The following is a 20827-nucleotide window of genomic DNA, read 5'->3' as shown; positions in this document are numbered from 1 at the left end:
GTTTTCTTAAATTACTGGCTTAATAGAATTATTCTCACTTTATTGCTACTGTTGGTAGCTGAAACAGCTCAATATTCCGATTTGTCATTCAGTCATTTAGCTAGCTTTTAAGGTGATTATTAACCCTTCAAATACCAGCGGTCTCACGCGATCACATAGGTTCCACGAGTTAAATAGACATTAAAAAAAAAAAAACATACGGGTCGAATTGAGAACCTCCTCCTTTTTTTGAAGTCGGTTGATAAATCCTTCAGACTTTTGAAACCACTGTTGGTGTACGTATGTAATAATTACCTATTTGTTAATTTCTGTGTAGACGTTTGTTTCAGCGCCTTGCGCCTAAAGCTGAAATTATAATTATGTATTACTACTTGCACAATAACTTATTTCACATAATTTTAAACCCATGAGTCTCATCGGTAGTCCAGTAACATTTTTTTTAAAAGACGCGCATTTTATACCTTATTAATTTAATATAAACAAGCTTTAGATATCTTCTTAAAACAAACCACCTACGCAGTTCTGTGAAGCTGAAAAACGCCTTACACATCAAACTGTCCCGACGAATGTGAAACGTGCCTAAATTTAAAAATACCTCTGATTTTCGCCTTACCACTTTTAGAATAGGGTTCAAATTGTGTAAGAATAATGCAATCATACAGAGCATCCATTAACTGTACGGTGTAAGGTAAACAAGAGTCGGGTCGGCGACTTGAAAGAGCCGGTAAATGTTGTTAACAGCATTTCACGCACGATATCGGCGGCTCTGAGACAATGTCAAGGTGTCACATTCTTGCAATTAGAGTCAGCGAATAATTATGATAACAATATTGTTTAGTCGGCCGTTTGGTGTAGTGGTTCAGAACGGACTACTATGCCGAGAGGTCCCGGGTTCGATTCCCGGCCGGGCAGAAATTGAAATGATGAATTTTGATTTCTGTGACGGGTCTGGGTGTTTTCTATGTATATTAAGTATGTATTTACAAAAAAAAAAAAAGTATTTAAGTATGTTTATATCCGTTGTCTAGTACCCATAGTACAAGCTTTGCTTAGTTTGGGGCTAGCGGCGCAGTGTTAAATGTCCAAGGATATTTATTTATTATTATTTATTTATTGTGTACCTAGGTACTTTGCGCGTCGGTGCGTCACTGTAGTCAATTTAATGTACCTAATTGTAATAAACGTAGAGGATGTTTAGTCTTGGTCTATTTAATGATGAACCTATGATAATTAACTATGTAACTAATAAAGCCCAGTGTTTTGCTTCATAGTTAAAATAACTAATTGTTAAATTTTGCTACTAATGGTTATCTAAATATTAACAAAATGTAAATTAATAGTTAAAAAATATAGTAAACTAGCTGACCGGGCGAACTTTGTTCCGCCTTAATGGCAATAAATAAGCAGCCTTTTTTATTTCGAACGGGATAAAAAATAACCTATGTCCTTCTCCTGGCTCTAAACTACCTCCCTGACAATTTTCAGCTAAATCGGTTCAGCCGTTCTTGAGTTATAAGTGGAGTAACTAACACGACTTTCTTTTATATATATAGATAGAAGTCAAGCTAACCATTGTTCGAAAATTCTGATATTTAACCACTTGTCATTTGACATCTGTCAAATTTGACTATTGGTTATTTTAACTACAAATGGTCTGCGCCTAGGCTAGGCGATTTTTCGTCGGCCGATAGTTTAGTCGGGCAGTTGGTCAAATCCCACCACCAGCCATGGCCATACCAACCTCGCGGTTATTGTGGCCGAGTCTTGAGAGATGCGCGCGGAATTGCGGCTGCCTAGGGCAGATTGCACTCCACCGCGCGCAACGCTTGACTCTCTACAAGTTCTTTATTCTTCGTCCATTTGTCCCTCTTTGCCACTCTCCCCCTTCTGGGGTATGGACTCCACTAAACGTTGACACCATCCGGTGCTTGGCCGCTAGGCGCCTGGCCGTTCCGCCTCCTGTGCCACGCGTGCGCGAATCCTCGCAGCCGCGCGAAGTTCGCCTCCGAGCTAACAAGATCCGGGTACCATGCAGGACCGTAACCCTCCGAAAGCGCTATCCCACTCAGCATCTCTCTTGTTATAGTAAATAAATTAAGTGATCTTTTACCTAGTGAACCTAGCCCAGGGCAGTTGGTCAGTATGGGCGGGCATGTATGGCGATTCTTAAATTTAAAATCGGGCACAACTATCGGCCAACTAAAAATCGGTGGTCTGCGCCTAGTCGTCACTTTTAATTATTGTGACTTTACTACACCCTTACAGAATTAATGTACCTATGAATGCATATATGTCTGTATGTGCTGAAAATGAAATGCAAATGAATAAATAATAATAATTAATAGAATTAAATATACTTACATAAGGCAAGTAAGTATTTTAAATCTCCATGTTAAAAGCAAATAATTTCAATGACGGCTGGACTGAGAACTAATAGTTTCATTTGAAATTTCCTAAAAAAAAGGAATTCTGAAAACTTATTTATTACCCAAATCACTTGACTGTAATAGGACCCATATTAAATCATTTTTTGAACAGAAATGGACAGTATTTGTCAACAAAGCCATCGATATTAAGTATTTATAGTCCGTTCCCTAACTACCTACGGTTTTCACATAGGGATGCCATGGGCCATGGGCGAAGCTTTTTTACACCATTTATGGCTACCACCCTTTCAACCAGCATAGGTACCGTTTAACCCTGCCAGGCGGATGTAAACAATATTTTAATCATGGTCAGGGCTGGTTCTCCTGAGATGTTTAGTATAAAAATGACAAGTTAATATTTTATTATTTGTTTTTAATCTAAGGTATTGAAGAAAACGACCGTAGTACGAATATAATTGAATTAAATGTAATTTTTCGAAAGATTTTAATTAGAATTACCTACTTAGTTATAATTTCATACTTTGGCACCAGACACTGAAAAATATTTTTATTAAAAATATATGTATAGTGTACATAGAGTGGATCCTCCGCCAGTCAACGTTTGGGTCATACTATTTTTATAATCTTCAACTAAGTATGTAAGGTAAGTATGGGTACCTTACCTACTTTCTTTTTGTCACTGGACTCACTGGACTTGCTACTAACGGTTTTTCGAAATTTAAATGCGAAGACTTTAAATTTTTGTCCTAAAAAATGCTCATGTCGGCAGCCCTGAAACACCCGACCGGCCATATGTGCGCCCGGTCGAGGTTAAAAAACTTACAATCTGACGAAAAAATATTCCAAAGTTTCACGTCTGGCAAAGATAACGCAGCAATGAGCAAACAGAGACCTCGTGAGTAATCGATGTGCGAGGCACACGGTGTGAGAGAACCCGCTTCCCAGGCAAATACCTATTACGACTGAAGGTTCGACCAAACGCGCATAGATTTCTACTGATCGCCATCGCGCACGCGTGCTGCACGCGTTGATTTGGTTGAACCTTTATGAAACGAAAACTTTACAAAACATACGGGGACTATAGTTCTAGCGCTTAACTCAGTCAGTGCCTGAGGTATGGGAGGGGTGACATTGATATACCATTACTTTAAAAAAAACCAGCCTCCAAACAATGAAGCGTTCTTGACAGATTAAATGGCAATGCCAGATTTTGTATGGAAGGTGGCGTCTTTTTTTTTCGCGCGGCCATCGACCAAACTTTGTTTTTTGATTACAAAATAGTGTAATAAACCAAACTTTCTATGGCATGTATACCTCTAAACTCAGTCTGAACTGAGTTACGAGCATCAGAAGTTTGATGATTTTCATACTAGATTTGCTTTTTGCGCGCAAGTTTTGTAAGAAATTGCAACAAAATATTGCGCTATTTTTTTATTGCGCTGATTCTGCTGCATACTGATGTCAGGAGCCTTCAATGGATCATATTGTTTGTTCACACATACAATGTCACTATTTTGTTGCAATTTCTTACAAAANTTTATTGCGCTGATTCTGCTGCATACTGATGTCAGGAGCCTTCAATGGATCATATTGTTTGTTCACACATACAATGTCACTATTTTGTTGCAATTTCTTACAAAACTTGCGCGCAAAAAGCAAATCTAGTATGAAAAGCATCAAACTTCTAATGCTCGTAACTCAGTTCAGACTGAGTTTAGAGGTATACATGTCATAGTAAGTTTGGTTTATTACACTATTTTGTAATCAAAAAACAAGGTTTGGTCGATGGCCGCGCGAGAACAAAAAGACGCCAATTTCCGGCATTGTCTTTTCGCTATTTCTTCGAAACGTCTTCTGAAGTAGGATACGATGAATGGATGCGTAAAATCCCCAGTACCCATCTCAAACAGAACCATATAATATCTTCTTTATTTTTGGACTAACCTTTGTTACATAGCTCATTTAGCCAAATCCTAGAAAAGAGCGCATTATGTGAAGCGCATATTTTGCTAAATGCTCGTAATGCAAAATGCAGCTTTTGCAATATATCTCTCCTACATTGTACTGTATTTCTAGTTTCTAGGCTAAATAGGTATACAGTGTGTCCAGGCATGTAGTGATCAAACTTTAAGGGCGTAATCAATGGACAATTTTTAAATCGATGACAATACTTCTTTGGGGCTTGACTCATTTCTCGCAAAATTACAAGGATTTTAGTTTTTAATTTTTAGTTTTCACTTCTTCCTTCAAAAACAAGTGAAAGCGTGGTTAACTTAACACTAATAAGCAAATATTTTATATCATGCGATAGCCAATAAAGTTATCTATTAGTAGAAGTAGAAAACAGACACAAGTTTGATACATTATAAGGGAGTAAGAATGGATTTAATTAGAAAAAGACTTGACTTTTTTTACTTCTTTTAAGTTAATTTCCAACATAATAAAAACAAGGTCGTTAGTATGTTATATTATATCCTATTATTGGTTCCGTTTGAAAAAGCTCGTGAAGCACTTTCAGGATCAGTAACCAGTTTTTCGATAAAAATAATCGAAAGATATCACACGTATTAACGCTGTATAGCAGGGAGGCATCGGTGGCACGCCATGGACTACTGATTTGAAGATGATAGTTGATAGTACTAAATCACGAGTTATGATAATAGTAATCGCACCCCCCTGAAAAATAACCCTAGATACTGTAGATACGCCAATGAGCACAATCTAAGTACCTACCTATTAATTTAACTACGAACTTGATTACTTACCTATCTGTATACAATAAAACTTTTAAGCCAATAAAACTCTTAAGACCAATGAACTGCTAGTATTTTTTGTTTCTAAAAATAGCTTGAATTCTACGGATCTAGTTTTTTTCTTGTTGGTCATAACAATACGATACCCTTAACGATAACAATAAGTAGGAACATAATTTTTGTCCTCGACTACGACTAAGGTCAGAACTAGGTGTATCAAGCTGAACACTGTGGGACCATAATCTATTGTAATAAGCGCGGATTTGCAATGAAAATGTAAATTCTGATGTGCTGTCAGCTGTACCAGGATGCAGCCATCATGACTCCCTTTTGTTTTCCCGGGCTGCCCGCACTATCAAAATATACAACGACCGAAATGTAACCACATGCGGCCACACGCTGCGCCGCCGTCTCGCAGTGTTTTGACAACACCAACAAAGACGTGTAACTACCTATAGCTACAACCACAATCCACAATTTAACCACCTATGTGACCATAATACCACAAACGTGGCTAAATCTTGGCACCAATGTGACCATAATACCACAAACGTGTCCCAAATCATTTGATAGTCAATCATCATTCTGATTACAAAAACATTATACAATTATCACTAATTTGGGAAGCTTATCTTTTATTAACTATTACGAATTATGATGGCACGTCTTAAAATTATAGAAACACTGATTAAGGAGAACTAAAAATACATTACTTAGAACAAATGAAATCGATTCTGGAGTTCAATAGGTACTTATCACTCAGATTTTCAGTTTTACATGCACAATGTTTGTTAACTTAGGAAATTTGAGAATAACAATAAACTTTTGTCGTTACTTACGTGTTACGTAACGTTATTATAAGCCTACCCAAGAATTATGAAAAATATCGGCTAGTAAATAAATTGCTCATAAATTGATTTGTAAATTATGTGACGCCACATCACGTCACCTTGCATCTTTCTTATCTTAATTTTTTTATCGTTGCTACAAATTTCATGATAGACGTACCTATGTCTTTCTCCCTCAAATCAAATCAGAACACCACTGTATTTCTGAGGGGTGAGAGAGATAAATAATGCTTCAGCTGAAATGTAACGCTCCTATATTATCCATTTTCTACGACCTAGGTTACCTGTGTTGTGGACGACGGAAGTGCAGCGATCGATGCATATGAGAGAAGAGTGCAGCATGAACATGTAACAGTAACTCCTCTAATATTTTGGGCTCCTGGTACCCGGTTTGAAGCTGCATGCACTTTCATGCATTAACTGCAAGTGCAAGTGGCAGCAAGTGCATGCCATATGCATTAGGTACCTACTTATTGTTTCAATATCTAAATTTTTTTTTTAAATTGGTTTTCAAGTCAAATTAACATTGGTTTCTTTAAATATTTTGTGTAAGTACATAATTATAGGTATTTTATTAGTTGGCAACAGCTTTTAAAATCTTTTTACTTAATACCTATCTATAAATCTAATATAGCGGGCGTTCATACAATGTAACATAAATTCGGGTTAAGACTTCGCGACGTTATAATGGTAGAATTTTACAAAGCTGTCATGAAAATCAGGAAGGTAAAATATCTAAAATTAGAGCAGGTAGATATACGGTAGGTAGAATGCAAAACAATACTGCAGATTAATCTAAATTTACAAGTTTCCCAAAATCAAACACTACATTAAAATAATCTAATAAATAAAACCAAAATTGAGCCTTAAAAATCTATATTTAAAACTTAAAACATAAGTACTAGCACTATGCACTTTAGTATTTCAAACTATCATGAAGTAAAAAAAATAATCAAAAAAATTTAGATCTGAAATCATTCTGGTTGCGAATCTTTGTTCACTTTACAAAATTTCAACACACCATTGGATAAAAACATATCGGATACTTTTTTTAACTACATACCTACTTAGTATTTCAATCAAATCATGCACCATAATATTATTACAGTAGACATCATGCATTTTAATTTGAACACTTCATTGTATGAGTACCTAAAGCAAGTAAGCATTTCCTCTATAGAGAAAGCACATTTTCTGGTAATATGATTTGAGGTTGATATACAAAAGGGTTATGATGCGACGGCATCTCCGCTAACTCGGCTGCATAGTACATCGTCTCCCCGTCTTGTACTGGTTGAAGGTTAGCCAAATTGAGAAACTCCATTCGGTTTGTGTGTTGGACGGCTTGAGCGTACCGTTCCATGACGAACGAACCAGCTTGGCCTACGTGCGAGCGCATATGGAAGTTCAAATGACTGCTCTGCTTAAATCTCCTGCCACACACGGAACACTCAAAAGGCTGGATGTTCGTGTGAGTCCGCATATGCTGCCTCAAATGCACAGACTGCGAGAAGCATTTGTTGCAAATAACACATTTAAAGGGCTTTATTTTGGTATGTGTTCGTAGATGTTGGTCCAAGCCCGCCTTTTGGGTGAAAGCTTTTGGACAGAACGTGCAAGCGAAGGGTCTGATCCCGGTATGCATCCTCATGTGCTGTTGCAAGCCTCCTTGTTGGGTGAACCGCTTCGCGCAAATAGAGCATTGGTGCGGTTTCGTCTTGGCGTGAACGAGGCGATTGTGCTCATCGAATTCCGAGCTATCGAGAAACGTTTGTCCGCATACGCGACACGAAAAAGTGAATCGGCTGACTGCGATTTGTGCTGCTATAACGTTGTTCGAGTAAACATCCGTGTCCAAGCGTTTCTCGCAGACTTGACAACGAAGAGCCGCTTTTCTTCTCTTGGTGTGTTCTTCGCGGTAATGAAGCGAGTAGTCGCAGCAGTTGAAGAATATTTGACGGCATTGGAGATCTGGACGCAACGACGATGGAAATGTGCAAGTGAATGGGCCCCTAGATGAAAAAGGATATTAGTTTTGTATGCAATACAAATAATTGCTATTAAAAATCCCTTCAAAGCAAAAAGCAAATGGTTTGAGATTTTCCTTCCATGGATTAATAACACCAAAGAAAAAATACTTTTTCAATTAATACTGCAAGATAAAAAACAAATATTATACTTGTCAAAAGAGTCCTGACCGTAAGTCAACTGGTGGCTTGGCGTGCGTCCTCTTAGGAGCACTATCGGTGGACTTTTTAGTGCTATCGGAGTCCACGTCAGCCCCTTCCACCTTGACGATCAGGAAGGTGGTGTCTTCTTCGAACACCCTCGACGTGAGCCCACCGTGCACGGGAGTAGAGTTGGCTTCATCCTCGCTTTTTATTGGTATAAATTTAAAACCGCATAAATCGTTAAAATTCTGTAAAAATAATTTGGTAGTTATATCACCTTTGGTAAAAAGTAAAAGAATTTAGCAATTAACAGACCTGAAACGACCACATTAAACAAATAAAAATAGTTACATTAAACAACGCAATCGGGTAAAAAGGACCCTTATTTTGCAAGATCAAAATGAAAATATTTTTGGTTCTAGTTTGGTTATAGTGTCAAATTCGTGACTCCCAAAGTATCTTAGCCAATAAGTTCGCAATACGTTAATACTATTCGAATAAAGTTCTGTTGTCAACTTTTTAGTTACTGTGGGTGAAATAAACTATTATTTTACGCTGGCTGTACCGATCATGTCGTAGAGCTGATGGGCGCAGGGGCAGATAAGTTCTCGAGTGGCGACCACGAGCAGGAAGACGTAGGTGTGGGCAGGCCTCCCACTAGGTGGACCGACGATCTGGTGAAGGTCGTTGTAAGTGCCTGGATGCGGGCAGCGCTGGACCGGTCTTTGTGGAAATCCTTGGGGGAGACCTTTGTCCAGCAGTGGACGTCTTTCGGCTGAAACCTACTTAATCACAAGAGAAACTATAGCAAGAACCAATGTAAGTAGGTACCTGATCAATATACCGCCTGGTGGCCGGTTCCTCGACTTTAGTATCATTGCCATCATGCTGCATATTCATATGGTTGTGAAGTGCGACGGCATTGTAAAAGGTTTTCTTGCACACTCGGCACATAAACTGGGCGTTGAAATCCTCCTCCCAAAATGTATACTGACAGATAATAGTTTCTCAAAGTAAGTAAGTAAATATAATTCTTGCCCATGTAGAACTTACACAATTTTATGGCATAATACAAAAAATTAAACACCCGTGGAACACACTACTACACACCTAATGGTCATTTATGTAAACTATGCAATGTAAGCAAGTAAAACTGTTCAACGAGTGTTAAACTGTTTTGTAATATAATAAGGCTCTATGCTATTAAAACGTAAGTACCTATTCAGCATCAAACTAGGTGCTGTTGTCTACGTCTACGTTCAGAACAAAAAATCACAATACCTAAGATTTATTTAGTTAATCAAAACTCAAGGATTTGGGGTTTAGTTTAAAGTAACTTTCTAATCACTCAATTATAAGTTTATAAATCTACAATTAAGGGAATTACAATAGGCTTGTAACCTGTGCAGGATTCAATGTGTTTGCAGCAGGCAAAGGATTTGTCTGACAAACACTAATTTGTGATGAATTATTTGCATCCATTCTATCTGTAGCCATTCTGAAAGAAAATCATCACGTTTGTCGGTCTACATCATAATAACGCACCAAATAATTTATAAAATAGAAAATTAATTTACCACGCACTTTGTATTTCAAACATAAACAATATTCATATCGTAATAAATTTTAATTTCTTGTGTTTCTTTGTTTATTTTGAACAGTCCGCCATTGTGCTTTCTTTCTACTCTACGCGCGGAAAGAAAGAAAGTCGTAAAAGCAAGGGAATCAACAAGTATACAACTTTATCGTAACAATGACCATAAAGATAATTCTTTTTCCAAAACTTAGCAAGGTCACAATTTTTTTAACTAATGTATTTTCACATTAATCAAAAATAATATAATGTAATTTTAACCATTGGACTTTTGTAAAATTGTCATTATTATAATCTTGTCGCTAGCATTCGCTAATTGAGTAATTTAGTAGAGACTCGAATAAATTAATCGATTAGGTGCTTGACTTTTAGTCGATACAGTCCATTCTATTTTATTTCGACAGGCGAGTAGCATCTCTATTCGTTCACTCGTTTGCCGACTAAACGAGTCCGAACCGGGTGGTTTAGTCAAGTTCATATTTTATTATAAAAACTACTAATTATTTGTAAACTGTACTCAACTAAAAGCTTTCGTGAATAATTTAGCAGCTAAACGTGTCCGTGCGCGTCTCTTTTGAATCCAATCAGTGCCCCGATTACGCTAATTTTTAACGTCTCCAATACTTATGCGCTTCTTCTCCAGTTGCGCTCAGTTTTTCATACCAGCTGAGGTGCAAATTCGGTATTACGGTAATGAACGTACCTTCCTACTCTACTAAATTATTCGGCTAGTGCAAACAAGGTTTTAGTTGGTTAATTTAGTCGATTTAGTTATTTCGTTTCACTGCACTAAAGCTGCCGTCCTGTCCCTTTGACTGACATTTAATGACACATCACAAGAACTTCATTCAAGAAGAGATTTTTTTTGCCGTGTGTGTTGCTCGCTCCTGTGTGGCTCGCTCGCTGTTGAATCACAGAGCACTTTTCGCAAGGAAATTCGCATTTCGCGAAACGCGACTGTGTAGCTGTGAAACCGTAGAAGTACCTATTTTATTTAAATTAGTTGCTAATTAATTTTCTGTGAAACCATTTACTGAACTAAAATGGCTGGCTCAGCTCTGAGACGACTTATGGCAGAATATAAACGTAAGTGTAAACGATCCTAGTGGTTCCACCCCAAAAATATGATTGCTGAATTTGTGCCAATTAAATATTGTACTCTTTTGCTTAACAACAAAACAGATAGTGACGTACCCAGGATAGGTTTACAAATTCCCTTTAAACAAGTCTTAGAAGTAACATAATATGTATTGACGGACAATACAGTAGCAGTAACAGTAGTTTAAGTAAATGTGTAGTGCAGGACTGCTGGAAGATAATGTAGTTTTCGGCTTCACACTGCTAGATTTCAGTCTTTCAGAGAAAACTTTTCTCAGAAAAGGTCTACGTCGTTCCATTCATGTCTTCAATTATTTTTTAAAGCTGGCACGTTAATGTTGAGCCCTTGACACAAGCTGGTCAGAGTTGGATTTTGTAGAGAGTAGTTGAATAAAAGCATGGTCAATCTGTTCTCAGTGTGTTTTTGGACACAATGGTGTCTTGAATACCTGATTACAGGAACACTTATCGGCAAAATAAACCTCGCATAACTTTACCACCAAATAAATTAACAAATAGTGTATGTTTTGCTACAATAACACTTGTATTTTTGTTTATAGAGCTTACTCTCAATCCACCAGAAGGCATCATTGCAGGCCCAATCAATGAAGAAAATTTCTTCGAATGGGAGGCACTTATAATGTAAGTAAACTGATCTTCATAGTAAATAGTAAAATTTAAATTTGAAGCCTAATGCATAAAATTTTTTTTAATGTTCATTATGAGGTATTGTCATTTCTACACCAAAAAGTAAAATATGATTATTTTATTTATTTTCAGGGGACCAGAAGGGACATGCTTTCAAGGAGGTGTATTTCCAGCCAAACTGTCATTCCCGCCAGACTACCCTCTCAGCCCTCCAAAGATGCGTTTCCTCTGTGAGATGTTCCATCCTAACAGTGAGTATCGGGGGTGACTGAGTTTCTTGTGCCGATTCCTCTCAACACTGGCTCATTTATTATCCCAAAGAGTGGTATACTGGGACATGGATGGATGACATAAACAAATCATCTCCAATATTTGTCTCTTATGGTGGATTGTAAAGTTTTCTTCCACAAACCCATTCATGCTTTTATCTGATCTGCTAAGTGGAATAATCCAGAAACACTACCTTCTCCAATTCACTAAAAATAAATGGAAGTTTTAGCCCTAAATATGCACACCAGACTTCATAATGTGAGTTTTACATACAAATAGAATCCTACGATATGACAGCACATACCCACTTTGTTTATAGCTCGAAATTCTAATATAGCCTGCTTGGTCCCCCATCTTGTCTTTATACCAGAGTATTATTAGGTACACACACTCAAGGAATATGGAAATCGTTTGTTCATTTCAGCCAAATGACGCCCACTGCTGGCCTTCAAACAAAGGCCTCCCCTAATATGGAAATAAACCAATTAAATGGAGATTTGAGAAGTTTCACAAAATCACAAAATAATACAGTTGTCATTTTTGATAACTTGATTCTTTGCTTATATTTTTATTTTCAATTCCAGTTTATGCAGATGGGAGAGTTTGCATATCCATTCTGCATGCGCCAGGAGATGATCCTATGGGGTACGAGAGCAGTGCTGAACGTTGGTCCCCAGTACAGAGTGTAGAAAAAATTTTGCTCTCTGTAGTCAGTATGCTAGCAGGTTAGTGTTACATTGGTACTCTAAGGCTGGGTTGCACCATCTTACTTTAACTTTGACAAACGTCAAAATTCTGTCAAACTCCATAAAAAAGCACCGGTTAACGTTATAGTTACGGTCAAAGTTGAGTGGTGCAACTCAGTCTAATCTAAGCTCATCTCTGCTTATTGTTGTTCACTGGTTCCCAACAATCCCAACGAGTCACACCACCAAACAAGTGTTTCTTTATGATAAAATCTCTTATACATTAATAGGATTTTTTTTTGGGTGTGACTCTTAACTGATGACATCATACAAATTTAAATAAAGTAATATAAATGTATCTTTTTATTTTATTTTACAGAGCCAAATGACGAAAGTGGTGCTAATGTGGATGCTGCTAAAATGTGGCGCGAAGATAGAGAGCAATTCAACAAAATTGCCGAGCAAATAGTCAGGAAAACACTAGGCCTATGAATTGCATGAATGCCAAATTAAATTCATTTTATTACCTACTCATACTATTTCAACAATATTTATCAAAATTGGGCAAAATAATCAGTGAAAGTTATGTAGAAGACTTCACTGGTATGAAAAGCTTTTTGCATTTCCATATTTAATATAGTAGCATTCATAACATAGTTGAACTATTATATTACTTGTACACCAGTCATCATCATGATCTTGTGAATTATTCAATAATCATGTTATGTATATTCTATTCGGCAAAAAATTAAAAGTACACTACATAAAATCATACATTATTCGCTGACGTTATTTGATGCGCAATTATTTTGTAAATGTTTACACGGACACCGTTTACACATTAGCTTTGTGGCGAAGTGAGATATTGAAATGGTTCGCTGTCATTGTTTCGCGACAGATTAGTGCTAACGTAACGTAATACCTAAATAATGCCTTTGCGAATTAATGAATAAGCAATATTTTATCTAATAAATGTAGGTTTACGATTTGAATTATGAGATTTGCGTTAAGCTAATTTTACAATTAGTTGTGCAAACTATTTGGTATTTGACACCATTATTATAAGTGCATGTTTAGAGGTCGTAAAAATTTTTTAACGTATTCTTGGTATTAAAGAATATTAATATTTATATTTTATTTATTTTAAAACAACAAAAGATCTAGTCTATGTAACATTTTAATTGAAAATTTTATGGTAATAAATTACTCGCTTTAATTCACCCAGGTGAACAAAGTGGAATAATCTAAAATCTCATTCAGATGCATGTCTAGGTATACAAACACTGTATCTGACAGGGCGGGCTTCCCCAAAAATGCCTATCCACTAGTGCCTTGAAGGTGTTTGGGTTTGGTCAAAAATATTGTTTTCTGCCAACATTTACTTGCTACTAAGTTTTGTTGTTCATCAAATGGCGCAAGTACACAATGCGAGAAATTGAACGAGACGAACCGCGAGATCGCACACCAAAGTATGGGCAGGCCTGGCTCACTCCGCGTGGTACATCCGATAATTACCTACAGCGAAGCGCCCCGCCGGCGGGTATTATATCAGTCGAGTGTCACGCGCGCGCCCGTCAGGACGCTGGCTTGCGTTTTAGTATGATTATAATTCTATGATCGAAGTATTATTTAAAAATGGACATAAAGAGAAAGAAATATTGTGCGGCGTTCGGGTGTTTAAATTCGAAAAGAAATTACCGGATTTATCTTTTTTTTTCGCTTCCCAAAGATGCTGAAAGGTATTTTGGCCATGTAGGTAATCAATAATAAAATTCTTAGGATAGTATAGGATTCTTTTTTTTCTGTAATAGTATGTTTAATTTATCTGTCTTATGTTAAAATAGGTAGGTATGAATGAAGACATTGTAATAGAACAAGTTTTTTTAATCCTAATTAGGTATATTTGAAATGTTATTTTTACTTACCTACATACGTACCTCATTACAAATAAGTAGATTAATTATTTTTTCACTAGACAGCAACCCTAACAGCGTAAGAAGAGTTCAGAGGCACGCGATAGAAAGAGACAAAACTTGTAGGTGAATAAAATTGTAGGTACGTAGTGCTGTGCGAGCTGAATTCCACTGTATCGCGTCGCAGCAAGACTCGCATTTATTTAAATCGTCGTGCGCAGTAATCCTTCTGTACCTGTACTATTACTTATTCTGTGGTATGGGCGACATCCAGCGAAACTAACCGAATTGAATATTTGCACTATACGTCTCGATCAATATCCCGCATAGTGTACTTGCGCCAAAAGACAAAATAGGTGTGTATTTTATTTTATAAGTATAGCTACATTATAATTTCGCGTAGATGCTAAAATGTTAGGTGTATTACTGGAGAGGATATTTGTGTAGAATATACATATTTCTTTGAAGTTTTATGTAATTTTATAGTCTAAGTACTAGGTAGTACATTCAATAAAAATGTATAAAGTGCCAAAGAAATGTATGCTAATAATAAATTTTGAGTCCAATAAATTTTTATGATATTTTTAATAAATAATTCTACATTTGAATCAACCTCTCCAGTTAATTTATGAAGACATGGTATGGTGATGGATGTAGGATGTATTAATTTTAGGTGAGATTATCATTAAATAATGGAGCAGTTATGTGATGGATTTGCAATATTTTACATATCTATTTTAGTATTTACATTAACTGTTGTTTGTAAACTTTATGTAAGGTAACAATTTTTATCAGTTATTATTAAAATAGGTACTTATTAAGATTTTCACTTTTTCCATTTTAACGTGTAGACTTTCCACTGTAATTCACGGAGTTTTAAAACGTATTTTACGCCAATATAATAAATTATTTCAAATTCCTTGAACCGTTTTATTTTCTACAACATGAATTTTATAAAACCTATCTTTGTCGGATTTTATTGAAGCCTCGCCTCATATTGATATTAATGAACAAAGTGGCCTCAACTCCAAGCCCGACCATCGAAGACCAATCAATCAACCTGCTCGCTCGTCTCGACACACCGCAGACTTGAGCACACTACATTATAGTTGGTACTTGTGAGCTCATACGCACGTCTGTGTGTCTGAGAGCTCATCCTGATGTCATCCACCTCCGGTTCTTCAGGGCACAGAACCTATAACGTATACGAGCTTCAGGAGGAGTGGTGTGGCGACATCGATCGACACTCCACCATCATCCAAAAGATGGCGCTGACACCTACCTGACTAATAAATAATGGTACACGCGCAAACCTGCATCGCGGTATCAGAGTTCTCCGCCCTGACGACGAGTATACAGTGTGTCCGGGCATGTAGTGATCAAACTTTAAGGGCGTAATCTATGGACAATTTTATCGATGAAAATACTTCAAATTTGGGGCTTGACCCATTTCTCGCAAAATTACATCGATTTAAGTTTTTAATTTTTAGTTTACACCTCTTCTTTAAAAAACAAGTGAAAGTGTGGGTAGCTTAACATTAATAGGCAAATATTTTATATCATGCGATAGTCAATAAAATTATCTATTAGTAGAAGAAGAAAGCAGATACAAGTTTCATACATTTTATGGGAGTAAGAATGGATTTAATTTGAAAAATACATTACTTTTTTCACTTCTTTTTCAGTTATTTTCCAACACAAGAAAAACCAGGTCGTTAAGGTATGTTTTATTTGCATTGTATTTTTAGTATTTGAGCTATTCTACAAAACGAATGTAAATTTATTAGTCTACGTCTATTAGTTTCGACGTAATTGTTGAACAAAGATACCCCTTCCCAGCGGTTTCCATAGTAATCGGAATAGGTTGTGTGATTCTTTCAGGCAGTGTATTTTCGCATGTCGCGTGCGCTATGGAAACCGCTGGGAAGGGGTATCTTTGTTCAACAATTACGTCGAAACTAATAGACGTAGACTAATGAATTTACATTCGTTTTGTAGAATAGCTCAAATACTAATAATACAATGCAAATAAAACATACCTTAACGACCTGGTTTTTCTTGTGTTGGAAAATAACTGAAAAATAAGAGAAAAAAGTAATGTATTTTTCAAATTAAATCCATTCTTACTCCCATAAAATGTATGAAACTTGTGTCTGCTTTCTTCTTCTACTAATAGATAATTTTATTGGCTATCGCAATGGCTATCGCATGATATAAAATATTTGCCTACTAATGTTAAGCTACCCACGCTTTCACTTGTTTTTTAAAGAAGAGGTGTAAACTAAAAATTAAAAACTTAAATCGATGTAATTTTTCGAGAAATGGGTCAGGCCCCAAATTTGAAGTATTTTCATCGATAAAATTGTCCATAGATTACGCCCTTAAAGTTTGATCACTACATGCCCGGACACACTGTATTATGTTACAGTCAAAATTCAAAAGGAAAAATCAGTCAAAAGCGATAATGACCAAGGGCATCAGTCAAAACCACATAAATGTGCAAAATTTTTATTCATCCGACCGAACAAATTGATAATTTGTACACCACAAATGCAACAATTTTCCTACAGGAACAATATCAAACCAATCCAAACTCACAAATAAAAACTTTTACCTGACGAATACTCAGATTTCTTTATGGTAGGTGTGATCATTTACGTAGAATGAAACGTTTCGTTCTCTGATGTTGACAGAGAAGTGGTAGTCGATAGCCAATGAGAGTAACTCAAATATTCTAACCACCAATCCAAACAGTGGCTATAAATAGCGCTAGCCTGATCTAGCCAATCCAGAATTAAAATGGTATCAATATCTTTGGAATTAAAAAAAAACCTTTTCGCGTTGTACTTGGCGATTCCGAATTCCTCTTAGGGTTTTTTAGTTTATTTTTGGGAATATTACATCAATATCAGATTATTACTTTAAATTATAATGCAATGTGAACTTCGTTGTACATTGGTGAATAAATATTTTTATCATGAGCATAGGTTCCTCAGAGTAATTTGTTTGTTGTTTCACTGCGCAATTGGATAAAAATGTGTTTGTAATTAGCTAGTTCAATTGAATAAATACTTTTACAATGGCCTCTGCAAGTACTGAATCACACGACCGACTCAAGCTGTACAAGTTTACGAAAATATTAACTTTGAAAGTTGCTCAAATAGTTGTCCAAAGTAGACAAGGGAAGAAGATCACTCATGAAACCAACACTACAAAGGCGTTAGAACAATTGCCACCATCGTCTATAAATGTGCAGTGGGTAAGGTTTTACAAAATTTTTTGATTATAATTCATTTTTAATTCATGGTCCATTTTAAATTTTGTTAAGCATTCCAAATACATTGCCATGCAAATTATTTGTAATTAGAATTTTCATAGCCACATCAAATAATATTCTGTAGACCCACCCACGAAGAGATTAGAATGCACCATTATGTATCTCTTTTTTTATAGTTTAACTTGTCCATCCCCGACGAGCCAGACGTTGCACGTGACACCAAGCAAGTATTGAATGGAGAAGTTGTAAAAGCCCTTGTGAAAGTGTTGTGCATTGAAATATCTTTGCGTACAAATGATGGGGACAGAATGGTATTAGAACTATGGACAGTAAAGATTGTACCAGGAGCAGATCCCGCAATGAACTCTATCACAAATATTTATTACCGTATGAGTACAATGCTTAAGTCAACATTGAGCATATCAAGAATTACACCTGCATACAAAATGGCCAGAACACAGCATAAGGAATCATACATCGTTTCGCACAAAATTTATGGTGGAGAACCAAATCTTGATCTATTAGGTCTGCAATTTAATGCATATTATTCAACAATTAAATGTTTTGATACGCATGTGTAAAGTTCTATGACACTGATCATTTATAATTTTCATGTTTGTTCAAATTAATACAAACTGCATGCTTTGTGACTGTATGAAAGCATTGCATACATGAGAAAAAAACAACATTAAGGCTTTAGCCTCCCCGCAGACTACTGACTTCCTAATTGTATGAGGAATCAGTCGAAACCAAATCGGTGTAACGTGCACACTTCCTTACAACACAATATCCTTATGTCTTACTTCTACTGATACAGTCCAACCAAACTATCGTCCACCAAAAAGTCTGTAGTCTGCGGGCAGGCTAAAGCAATCTATATAAATATGAAGATTCTTCATTTATGTTTATAAAAAAAATATTAATTTTTTTAACCATGAACTATTTAAATAAATTTAACTTGGAAACAGAGCACTTTCATTGAATAATTTTATCATAAACAGCTGTATTGATGTTTGGCAGTGTTATGTATTTGTGCACCTTATCCATTGTATCATTGATAAAACTATATTATCAGTATTGTAATGCTTTCATTGTTGATCACATATCATCACATTTTAAACAAAAGATTTTGCAACGTAGCAACAAGCAGGTCATAAACACTTCATTTTGATTGTTATGATGTTCAATAAGCCATTATTATCTAATTAAGGAGTTTATTTAACAATAATATTGGTTTTGTTTAGGTGAGAAGTTTAAAACTGTAAAAGTGAGCGACCTAAAAACACCCATCGGAACCATAGTTATAGAGGTAGCTTACAGAACAAAGATGACAATCCTGCCAGAGGATAAGATCAAACCGCTGGACGGAGTGATTTCAACATCAGCTACCGACATTATGGTGAAGAGTGATCATTTCTATGAAAGTCCAAAGTAAGTCAGTTTTGGTCTAAATTATTTTCTTGGTTATGTTATGGTTTTGAAAAAATCGTCGATTTCTTAATAATCTGTATTATGCCTGTATTGATTTCTGTCATCATTACTGTTTTCAGGAGAAATTATGACAAGAAAGAAATAGACCTTAACAAGCCGCTCACAGCAGGCGCGTTTGTAGACACAGTGAAGCTTCAGGAGCTGCATGATGCTTTGAAACAGCAAATACCTCCGGAACCACCAATGTCTTGGCTTCTAGCTGAGAAGGATAAGTTAGAAAAGGTAAAAAATATTTTTTCTTCTAAACTTATTTCTGTTTCTATCCGGTTCAATTTTACAACCACAAAAAACTGTGCATCATAGCTTCAGATTGCATGTCTTTCTCATTTATCATCACTATTAATACTCATCAGTTGTTACATTGTCTATATTCAATCATGTTTTTAAAAGCATATTTGCAGTATTAAAGAACCTTTACGACTTGTAATCATATTTCCAGAGACTGAAAAATCCCCTTCGCCCCAAGAGTAAGGAACGAGCAGGATGCAGCAACGATGGTGCCGGCACATCTTCGCATGCTATGAGCAAGGCCATTGAGGTGCCTCGGCCGAAGAACGGTGACAAATACAATAGTCTGATGGTAAGCGGAACTACTGCTAAAAATAAATTCACATGCACTCAAGCCATAATATATCCAGCTATCTGACTGCTCTTCGACTGCTTGAAAGATGGTGTAAATTGTAGAATTTACTCGTAAGTTATTTGTCCCGGAGTCAATTTTTACTGGTTGGATTTCATTGGAAGCCCTGCTGTACATCCTGGCTATACAGCAGTTGCAGTGGTGGGAAAGAAAGATAGGATTAGTCTTGTCAGTTTGCTTGCGTTCTCTCCCTCTCATCCCCTTAACAATCATAACATAATCAAATTTTTCATTGTTTAACCTTAAGACAAGCGAATAAAGTTCAAAACTACATTCCCACTGCCTTGGGATTAAATGTGCTTAATTTACTCAGCAAACCGCGTGGTAATTCCAGGAGTTCCCATTCGCCGACGGCAGTCCGTTGACGGAGCTGGCTACTTTCTACCAGGAGTGCTTGCAAGCGCGTTCTGCCAGCGATGAGTGGCCGGAACTGACCGAGCCGGCTACGTCGGCCGACTCCGAGTCTCTCTCGCACCAGCTCAAGATGTTCGAAGACGCTGTCCCCGAGTTCGATAGCATGGTCGCATCTATGTTCAGCAACTCCGAGCACGGATCTGATCACTCCTAAAAAGGTACGAGGGCGGACGACCGAAAATAATCTAACCAATAAGGGTTTTCGCGTATGAAAGATCCGCTAGATGGCGGGACGTGGATGTGGGGTCTAACTGTTGCGTGATTGGTTTTGACATATCTGTCAATGTCATGTCAAAAATAACCAATCATGCAGCATTTTGTCAATTATTTTTCACTCTACATTGGTAGAAATAAACCGCCCAGAGAGGTTTGGTTGCCATTAAAAAAAAAAGCATTTGGACCTCGCGTCTACGTATTGCCATCTGGCGGATTTTTCATACGCGAAAAACCCTCATTCCACATCAACTTACTTGCCTCTGGACATCCTCGAATGCCCGGTCTGCATATCCAACGAATATTACGCACAATTTACATTTTAAATAGCTGGTTCAATTTCAATATTTGTATTGCTGCTAGATGAAACAGTGTTGAGTAAGTTGAAAGCGAAATTTAACGAATTTCTTCTTGCTTGTTGTTC

General features: G+C 36.6%; 3 protein-coding genes across 5 annotated transcripts; 2 read left to right on the top strand and 1 right to left on the bottom strand.

Moving 5' to 3' along the window:
- Positions 1-7056: 7056 nt before the first annotated feature.
- Positions 7057-9763, bottom strand: LOC114354696 (zinc finger protein 26). The gene is made up of 5 exons (XM_028307209.1): positions 9744-9763; positions 9561-9657; positions 8991-9149; positions 8187-8407; positions 7057-8000 (listed from the first exon to the last, which is right to left on the bottom strand). The coding sequence occupies exons 2-5, from the start codon at positions 9654-9656 to the stop codon at positions 7163-7165; spliced, it is 1314 nt and encodes a 437-aa protein (XP_028163010.1). The 5' UTR covers position 9657; positions 9744-9763; the 3' UTR covers positions 7057-7162.
- Positions 9764-10595: 832 nt separating this feature from the next.
- Positions 10596-14873, top strand: Ubc7 (ubiquitin conjugating enzyme 7). Of its 2 annotated transcripts, XM_028307204.1 has the most exons (6): positions 10596-10839; positions 11412-11493; positions 11632-11750; positions 12354-12494; positions 12835-13924; positions 14626-14873. In XM_028307204.1, the coding sequence occupies exons 1-5, from the start codon at positions 10797-10799 to the stop codon at positions 12945-12947; spliced, it is 498 nt and encodes a 165-aa protein (XP_028163005.1). In that variant the 5' UTR covers positions 10596-10796; the 3' UTR covers positions 12948-13924; positions 14626-14873. The 2 variants fall into 2 exon arrangements, with proteins under 2 accessions (XP_028163005.1, XP_028163004.1); XM_028307203.1 differs by lacking the exons at positions 10596-10839; positions 14626-14873 and adding an exon at positions 10994-11134 and having other exon boundaries at positions 12835-13891.
- Positions 14874-17192: 2319 nt separating this feature from the next.
- Positions 17193-20461, top strand: LOC114354676 (autophagy-related protein 13 homolog). Of its 2 annotated transcripts, XM_028307180.1 has the most exons (6): positions 17194-17627; positions 17822-18170; positions 18890-19076; positions 19196-19358; positions 19576-19716; positions 20111-20461. In XM_028307180.1, exons 1-6 carry the CDS (start codon positions 17448-17450, stop codon positions 20342-20344), a joined length of 1254 nt encoding a protein of 417 aa, XP_028162981.1. In that variant the 5' UTR covers positions 17194-17447; the 3' UTR covers positions 20345-20461. The 2 variants fall into 2 exon arrangements, with proteins under 2 accessions (XP_028162982.1, XP_028162981.1); XM_028307181.1 differs by lacking the exon at positions 17822-18170 and having other exon boundaries at positions 17193-17627.
- The last annotated feature ends 366 nt before the right edge of the window (positions 20462-20827 follow it).

Source organism: Ostrinia furnacalis, unplaced genomic scaffold, assembly GCF_004193835.3.
Source record: "Ostrinia furnacalis isolate ACB-3 unplaced genomic scaffold, ASM419383v2 OfSCF2106, whole genome shotgun sequence".
Lineage (NCBI taxonomy): Eukaryota > Metazoa > Arthropoda > Insecta > Lepidoptera > Crambidae > Ostrinia > Ostrinia furnacalis.
The sequence above is the reverse complement of the archived record's forward strand: the minus strand, read 5'-3'. Positions and strand labels throughout refer to the sequence as shown.